The sequence below is a fragment of the Nicrophorus vespilloides genome, unplaced genomic scaffold, assembly GCF_001412225.1.
Source record: "Nicrophorus vespilloides isolate i.1.1-1 unplaced genomic scaffold, Nicve_v1.0, whole genome shotgun sequence".
NCBI lineage: Eukaryota > Metazoa > Arthropoda > Insecta > Coleoptera > Silphidae > Nicrophorus > Nicrophorus vespilloides.
Window position 1 is genome coordinate 8,773 of NW_017099751.1, and position 9,853 is coordinate 18,625.

Here is a 9,853-nt window from a genome sequence, read left to right on the forward strand (position 1 = left end):
CAGCTTTCATATGCATATTTCGGCTTCATTTTATCTATTATAGTTTTCGAGTAAATCTATGAAATATAAAAAAACTGCTTTTTTTAACGTTTTAATTTCATTTTTTCAAATTTGAACGCGTATTACAGCAAAATGGATAAGAGCACAGGAACGTATCTATACTTGCTGGATTCCCCAAACATTCAGCTTTCATATACATATATCGGATTCATTCTATCTATTATAGTTTTCGAGTAAATCAATGAAATGTGAAAACACTGCTAATGAAATCACTAATATCATTTCAAACTTTCTGTCTATGTTAAGTTAATAGTCGATATCAGTTCGATGCGAATATCATCGATCAAGTTGGAAATAATGAATGAAGTCTGCAGAATTATGTTCAGACGGGCTTAACCTACCACCGCCTTCAGTTATTTAAAGCAGTTATAAATAGATCCGTTTCTCATTTCATGCTCGAAACGAAACGAGAATTGATGAACGCCTCAATTAAACGATTGATCTTTGTCCATCTCCGTTACGTTTGTACTTTCACGCCACTATCATTGCACACCTCTTAACGTGTTAATTAGTGTAGTCACGGCATTCTTCGTTGCAATTGCTGCAGGGTTAAGATGATAATCGTTATGCAATTGTTACCAACGCTTAATTTTTCGTTACTTTATTTTGGACAATAAATTTGAGCCAATCGTTTACATTTAGAAACATAACACCAAACGCATTCGATTCCTCAAATATTCATCTTTAATTTCTACGTTTAATATCATTCCTATCATTTACAGTAATTGAGAAATTTGATAATAATAATTGAGACTTTTCCGTTGAAATAAATGTGAGATGCAATAAAAGCAGATGTTTCTGGCGCTGCGGGAGGAACGTTTACGATTTCACTGCCAAGATTAAAAGCTATTTTCATTTCTAGGTTTGAGCGTTTTCATTTTATTCCTTCGCCTCCCCCTCTCGTTACTCCCTCAAATAAACAAAAAAAAATGAGAGAAAGGCCACTCTATTTTCGCGAATTGTCTCCGTTAAAATTCGCATTTTACATCGCGTCGGCATTCAGAAAACAAAAGAAGAGGGAAAGAAAACAAAAGAATTAACGAAGTTCAAGCCTTTCGCGGAGAGAATTAGCATTACGAAATTATCAGACGTTTACGATTGCTGTAATTATCTCAATTCTAATTAAGTTTTCGTTTTATTCTTTAAAAAAAAAAAATGTGAGAAATTTTTAGAATTTAAAATTTAGAAAGTTTCAAAAAAATGTTGTTAATTATAATTAAATTATATTATTTTTGGGTAATTTAACATTTCTTGAATTTACCTAAAGATAATTAAGAAATTTATAAGTTTTTTTTTTTCTTTTAATTTAATAAAATTCACACATGTGAATTTTTATTATATTTTTTTTTTGATTATTCAAGGATCTCTTGACCCAATTTTGAATACATTATGAACCCTCATTGCTTGTCCGATATCTCCAAGCCTCCTGATATATTTTCGCAACAAAATTCCATTTATTTTTACATCCTAGCAACCAAATAACAAACAAAACAAAAACATTAGCTCACTATGTTTTTTTCATAATTTTTTTTTTCGATCCAATTATAAATAAAATAACGATGTCAAAACGTAACTCATTTGTTCATTTTTTTTTTGTGTCAAACAAATGCGCAGAAAACAAATGACTAATTAACGAAATGAACAAAAACAAACGCACTCGTTTACTCTGCTAACAAAAGGTCACAATATCTGCAAAAACAAAATTGAAAATCGAGAAAAATGTTTTGAATTTAATCAATTTCGTGTACTTTATTAAACGATTACGTTGTTAGTAGTTTTCGTGGAAATTCATCTTGTATTAAATTTGTTTTTTTTTTCGCAGCCTGCTTATTATTACATTTCCATTTTATTGCGTTTTCTCCACGTGTTACCCGCTCTTCATTTTCTTTCGTTTTATTCAGTTTTTTCTCCTTACTTCTTATAATACACTTGCGAAACGTCTGCTTTTTTATTAAGTTAATAAATTGTGAGCAAAGAAGCTGTCGTTTCTTCAAAATACGAGCGGTTAATAAAAATTTGTAAGAACTTTGTTGCGAATTACAATTTTATCGTTATGCAACTTATATTACACCATTTGACAAATGGAATAAAATTAATTAAAAAAGAAAATAATTATAAATTTAAAGCTTATAATTGATTAGAAAATTAGTAAAATAATGTTAATTAAGAAATAGGTGAAAAATGATTGAAATTTTGGATAGTTGACGGCCTATTAATAGATGGCAATAATTGTAAAATGTCACTTCAATTTTTAAGTATTTTCTCTTTATTGAACTAATAAGATTTTCAATTTTAAGCTCAACCCTTAAATTGTTGTAAATTCAATGCATGTAATCATAATTTTAAAAATATGACAGATGACTCAACTTTGTAGTTATGCAACACACGAATCACGTTTATCCAGAATTCTGTTTAATTTCTTCGTTTTTCGCACTTTATATAAGTTTTTCTTTATTTATTGAATTAACAAAATTTACACTTTTAAAAGCATTTCTTAAATTATTGCAAATTTAATACGTGAAATCATCATTTTAAAAATATGACAGATGAGTCAACTTCGTGTATATGCAACACACAAATCGCTTTATAAGTTTTCTTTAATTATTGACTTAACAATTTTAAATCCATTCTTTAAATTTTTGCGAATTCAATGCATCTAATCATAATTCTAAAAGAACTATGACAGATGACTCAACTTTATAGTTATGCAACACACGAATCATGTTTATCCAGAATTCTGTTTAATTTCGTCGTTTTTCGCACTTTATATAAGTTTTTCTTTATTTATTGAATTACCAAAACTTACAGTTTTAAAAATATTTCTTAAATTATTGCAAATTCAATAAGTGTAATCATCATTTTAAAAATATGACAGATGTCTTATCGTTGTGGGTATGCAACACACGAATCACGTATCCAGAATTCTGTTTAATTTCGTCGTTTTTCGCACTTTATATAAGTTTTTCTTTATTTATTGAATTAACAAAATTTACAATTTTAAAAGCATTTCTTAAATTATTGCAAATTCAATATGTGTAACCATCATTTTAAAAATATGATAGATGACTCAACTTCGTGTCTATGCAACACACAAATCACTTTATAAGGTTTCTTTCTTTATTGAATTAGCAATTTAAAATATTGTGAATTAAATGCATATAATCATAATCATAATTCTAAAAGAACTACGACAGATGACTCAACTTTATAGTTATGCAACACACGAATCATGTTTAACCAAAATTCTCTTTAATTTCGTCGTTTTTCGCACTTTATATAAGTTTTTCTTTAATTATTGAATTAACAAAATTTACACTTTTAAAAGCATTTCTTAAATTATTGCAAATTTAATACGTGAAATCATCATTTTAAAAATATGACAGAAGAGTCAACTTCGTGTATATGCAACACACAAATCGCTTTATAAGTTTTCTTTACTTATTGAATTAGCAATTTTAAATCATTGCAAATTCAATGCATGCAATCATAATTTTAAAAATATGACAGATGTCTTAACGTTGTAATTATGCAACACACGAATCACGCTTAACCAGAATCCAATTAATTCAACGTATAATTGCAACATCGTCGTTAGTTGATGGATTGTTAATAGATGGCGTCAGGTGTATAAGAAACATCTGTTTTGGCTGTTTTGGGACACACCGCTAAACACACTTGATTTTGTGAAGTAATTTGTGCGAAGTACGCACCCTTTAATGAGACGTAAAGTACGTGAACGCGGTATTAACGCTAATTGCTTCGGTTTAATTCGAAACGATAATTTGCAAACCGGATTTGAAGAGAGATTTGCGAATCGAAATCGATCGATTTTTTTTTCTACAATACAGTTGTAAATCTTAGGAGTATCACTGTTTAATGATGGATATCAAGATGAATAACGCAGAAACATATTATATTCCAAACGATGATAGATGTAAGTTCATAAATGTTACTAGAAGTCGACCTGCAACGTTTTAAAAGCTCCCTTCAAATCGATATGTTACAACAGTCTTGCTCTGAATATTAACAGTGTGAACACCTTCGAATTGGCTCTTATCCAAGCTAAAACTACTTTTATTAAGGACTAAACTATATAAGAGTAAAACACACGCCGTTCGACTTTACGTTGTTATGTAAATTTAGAATGTTTCAGGCAATAATAATAATAACGTTGGCAGTAAATAAGAATGAAACTTTAAAGCAAGGAAACGTGTTTATCGGCCGTAAATCAACTCACTTCAATTAAGTTTTATAGTCGACACATTTTATGGACAGTAATATCGTACATAAACATAAGTTTACAACTTTCACAATAGTTTAAATTCAATTTATAACAATATTTGTAATAATTTTTCATAGCGCCATCTATTGTGGAATAACATTAATTTTTGATTTTAAGCAAATTTGATTAATTAATTAGTCTAATTTCATAAAATTAATAATATTTTACATCTTTTCCAACAGATCAAAACTAAGTTTTAAATAATATTAAAACTACTCAAATTTCATTCTTTCAATAATTAATTATGTTCAAATCTTGAAATTTGAAGAGTTTTAATAGGTAATATTTATATGTTCTATTAATTAATCAAATTGTATAATATCATAAAATTAATAATAGTTTACATCTTTTCCAACAGATCAAAACTAAGTTTTAAATAATATTAAAACTACGCAAATTTCGTTCTTTCAATAATTAATTATGGTCAAATCTTGAAATTTGAAGAGTTTTAATAGGTAATATTTATTTGTTCTATTAATTAATCAAATTGTATAATATCATAAAATTAATAATAGTTTACATCTTTTCCAACAGATCAAAACTAAGTTTTAAATAATATTAAAACTACGCAAATTTCATTCTTTCATTAATTAATTATGTTCAAATCTTGAAATTTGAAGAGTTTTAATAGGTAATATTTATTTGTTTACCAGATTCCTATGTTAAATGATAAGAATGTAACTAAAGTTGCATACATTATTTTAATTATCCCAGCTCCATCTATTATACAATGAAGTATTTTTGTAAGATTTATTTTGTTTTAAATATATATATTTGAACTAATTATGAAAAAAAAAACGTTTTTATACATTCGTTTTCAAAATTGATTACATAATAATAATATTTTTTAATAGCGTCATCTTGTGTAAATTATTGATACTAAATATATTATTTTTTCTTGTAAAAATTTCTTTGTATTAATTATTGGAATTAGTTTTATACATTGAACATAAGCTACACCAAGATTCTTATTTATTTTAATGGCGCCATCTAGTTTAAATAAACGTAAACTAAATATAAATAATTTACTGGGAAAGTTTTGAACTAATTAATTGATGATTATTGTTATTAGGTCGACGACCCGAAAAGATAAAACTTAATTCTCTCCTTATCGATATTATTAATATTGGAAATAACGTACTAATCCACTAATCTCTTTCCCAGCTCACTACAACTAATTTCCAGAGTGCAAAAGCCCCCTATCTTCATTACCTATTGATAATGCTTTAAATAATTGACGAGTTCGAACGTAATGGTATTAATAACGTTAATAAATTACATTCGAATCAGCTAAATTTCAGTTGGAAAAGAAGAAGTTTCAATTAGGAAAGAACAACTTTCCCTCTTTACTAATTTCGGAGATGCAGAGACGTAGTTAGTATACGACGCTTTGATTCAATTATTAATCGAGCGCAAGTCGCAAGACTATCGATCCTACAATATTCTGAAATTAAAAGCGAATCGACAAGAAAGAAAAAAAAAGTTGTAATGAATTGAAGGAATTAATAATAACTCTGGTAAACATTCGTGGAGAAGAAAGAGTTTCCTTTTATTACGAATTGCTTTTGACGACGAACTTTACAGCAAGTGCACTTACATTAATTGCACTTAGTCTAATATTCTCACTTGCTTTCCTTCATTAGAAAATTACAATTTACAATATTGGAAGTAATAAAATTGTTATTTGAAATAAACAAATTGTTTGTATGAATCGGTTTGTATGAATGCAGTTGCAATTGAGGAAGTGTTGTATTCTCGTCTCGAGTATAAAAATAGTCGTAAGTGTGTATAAATAGTGACGATAGGTTAATCGATACAATGTATTAATACTTGTTTGCATGTAGACTTTATATATTCATTAGATAATTGAGAGAGAGAGTGTGTGTAAGAGAGAGAGAGAAGACAATTTGCGAAACGGTTTACTTCCTATTACAGTTAAGATAAGCGAAAATTAATTTTGATCCTATGCAAATTTCATTACGCAATTAATCCAAAACCGAATTAATTGTGAACTAAAAAACAAGTAATAATTAAAATCTAATTAAATTAGTTAGTAGTTTATTTGTTAAAAGGTTGTTTTTTTTTTTAAGTGACCAGATGTAACTAAAATTGCATAATTGCGTTAATTAAACGCCATCTGTTATACAATCAAATATTAATAGGTAGAAATCATTTTTTTAATAAAATCGAACAATAACAACAACAAAAAAAAACATTCATTAATGTGAATTGAACATATTTTTATTAATAATTAATCCAAATTTCATTACACAACATCAATTAATCCAAAACCGAATTAATTGTGAACTAAAAAACAAGTAATAATTAAAATCTAATTAAATTAGTTAGTAGTTTATTTGTTAAAAGGTTGTTTTTTTTTAAGTGACCAGATGTAACTAAAATTGCATAATTGCGATAATTAAACGCCATCTGTTATACAATCAAATATTAATAGGTTGAAATCATTTTTTTTAATAAAATCGAACAATGACAACAAAAACATTTATTAATGTGAATTGGACGTTTTTCCATTTTCATAATTAATGCATTTGTAATAATATTAACGTCAATAATAGATTTTTCAATTTTTAATGATGATGAAACACATAAAAAGTATAACCAAGTATAAATCATCATTCATATTTTATTCGAAAATGATATTAAGTATGAATTAAATTGATTGAATAATTACAATTTATTAATTTCTAATTAGATACTGCAACCATAGTTACATCATTTATTAGCGCCATCTTTGATCGTTACAGATACACATTCTGAAAAGGCGCAAGCTTTACTTTGGAGATTGGTGTAAAAACTTGTTATCTTTAATACTAATAATCAAGAGTAATTGCTACATTCCAAGTAACAAGTATATCTGAGTTTATTATTATTATTTTTTGTTCTTTTAGGTGCGAGGCGATAAAATGATGGTCCATTATGTAGCAGTAACAAGGCGCCCGGAATTGGATTGTGATGATGATGTTGCTACGGCAAGAGCAAGAGTAAAGGGACTTTGACGAAAACAGCGTTTGATGTTGGAATTTCTTCCGGAAGAGGAATTCCATTACCAAACCAATAGCACTTGCGAAGAGTCCGAACCCACGAAAAGTTAATTATAGCCGACGATTACGTTCTTATTATTATAAGTGTAATAATAAGTCAAAGTGACAAATTCGGTTGATTTAGTGGACGTTTTTTCTTTCTTTTTTAATTGAGTCCATTAGATCTCCGTCGCATACCGCCCAAAGTAATTGGGCTAAAACGGAATTTGAATATGCAAATGAAAGAACGAACTATGGGGAATCGGATGGGTTTGTCTGGGTTCCTGCATTTCGCGTAAAACGCTTTCAAAAGTTGACCCAATAAACTGGACATTTACACACGATATCAGTTAAGCCTGTAAATGGAATTTCAATAATGTAGATAAAACTGTATGCAATACAAACTAGCTTAAGAAATTCTAATTTAGTTATGATAAAATTATGTAAAACGCTTATTAAGAATTAGGTTAAACGAAAAAAAAAAATTGTTTTTTTTTTTCAGCGAATATCGTCTGAAAAATTAGTATGTAAATGAAAGGTGAAACAATTGAGAACGAAACGATTAGCATATTTATACAATTTTGCAGATTTCGAGCGAAAAGATTAACGAAATGATGAATGAAGCAAAAGAAAAAAAAAACTGAAATTTATTAATTTATTTATTAATTAGAGAATTTAAGCAAAGTTTGTTTAAATTACGAGCGTCATTGATGGTATAGAATTTGTTAATTAATTTTAGATAGACGGGATTATTTCGGTAATCTGTGCACGTGTAACTCGATTACAGTTAATTAGAATTTAATCCCTTGTTCTATTAACTCGAGCTTTATTTATACTTAAGTTAATGTTATCACAATTTTCAGCTTTTCGTTCAGTGAAAAAGAAAGAAAAACGAAAAGTTTAAGTTTAGAAGAAGAAAAAAAGGGGATGAAGGGGAGGAGAATACGGAAATAAGAGTTCTTATCGTTTCGCGCAACGAATGTTTCTTTGTGTTTATTTTTTCCTGCGACAATTTTAAATATGTTTTGACATATAAAATGAGAGATAAATTTTTACAGATTACAGAATTTTTGTTTGACGTCTTCAGCGAAATGTTACGATAATAAGTAAGCTATGGTTGTCATGGAAACTTTGAACATCTATTAAACTCTACGAGGTATTTGGCAAGTAGCACGTAAATATTAGCATGCAATATAATCTATGGTTGTCATGGAAACTATTTAACAAGTAATCTATTTTGTTCAAATATAATTTCAGAAGATGATTATTGATGATTGTAAATTGTGCAATTGTGATGTGATGATTGTTACCTTTCTCCATCGTCGTTGAAAGCGTAATCTCCCATGATGAGATCTCTGAGACGGTACCTAGGTGGCAGCGGCGGGACGGTGTCTTTCTCGATGTCCTTGCTAAGAAGAAGGGCCATCCTGCCGTCCTCTGTCTCTTCTGGAGGTTCCTCCTCCAGGATGGTAGCCGTCCTCGGGAGGTGCCGAGGAGGCGGCTGCTGCTCCAGGGAAAACACACTCACGACGCACTCCCGCAGGAAGACGTCGGCGAGATGATGTATGACGACGAACTACAGACTGACTGACTGACTGAATCTCACGTGGTAATCGCGACGCGTCTTCGACGCCGAATGCGAGCGTCGTCTGTTACTGCTGCTGCGGCGCGGTGATGGTGTAACGATGGTCGTCGTGCGGAAAACATGCACACGGCTTGGCTTGCGCCGTTTCGACCATCACATCGAACTCCCCCGCTCGATACAATTAAAACATTATTTTCATTAATGCTCTGATCTCTCTAATTACCACAACTATAGCTGCTGCACACTTTATTTTTAGACTCGCGTGTTGCGAGGAGATACTAACAACAAAGAGTGAGCATCCAACAAGTGCTCGAGGAAATCGCGTGCAACGCGAAAACCGGAAAGACCCTTTAGATACGCGAAAATCGAAAGGAAAGAATGAAAACATCTATATATTAAAGAAAAGCGAAACTTCCCTTATCTATTCTCGTGACTTAAGAGTGTGCCCTTTAGTGTCCAGTAAAAAAAGGAAGGGTAAAAAACGGGCATCGTAAAACCCCAAAGACTTTATTATCCTTCGTATAATCGGATTCGCTTTAGCTTCCGCATTTTCTGAAATCCCTACTTCGCTTTTAAGTAATATATCAATACTTGCTCGATTCTCCAAACATTCAGCTTTCATATGCATATATTGGATTCATTCTATCTATTATAGTTTTCGAGTAAATCAATGAAATGTGAAAACACTGCTTTTTCGAGCATTTTTTAAACTTTGAACACGAATTACAGCCAAACGGCTAAAACCACAGTAATATATCGATACTTGCTAGATTCCGCAAACATTCAGCTTTCATATGCATATATTGGATTCATTATATCTATTATAGTTTTAGAGTAAATCAATGAAATCTAAAATGTGAAGACACTGCTATCAATTCAATAAAT

The 9,853-nt window shown here is 29.7% G+C and overlaps 1 protein-coding gene across 1 annotated transcript; it reads right to left on the reverse strand.

Moving 5' to 3' along the window:
- Positions 1 to 7,054: 7,054 nt before the first annotated feature.
- LOC108565489 lies at positions 7,055 to 9,141 on the reverse strand. Its single transcript, XM_017924994.1, has 2 exons — positions 8,694 to 9,141; positions 7,055 to 7,441 (listed from the first exon to the last, which is right to left on the reverse strand). The coding sequence occupies exons 1-2, from the start codon at positions 8,807 to 8,809 to the stop codon at positions 7,174 to 7,176; spliced, it is 384 nt and encodes a 127-aa protein (XP_017780483.1). The 5' UTR covers positions 8,810 to 9,141; the 3' UTR covers positions 7,055 to 7,173.
- Positions 9,142 to 9,853: the final 712 nt, after the last annotated feature.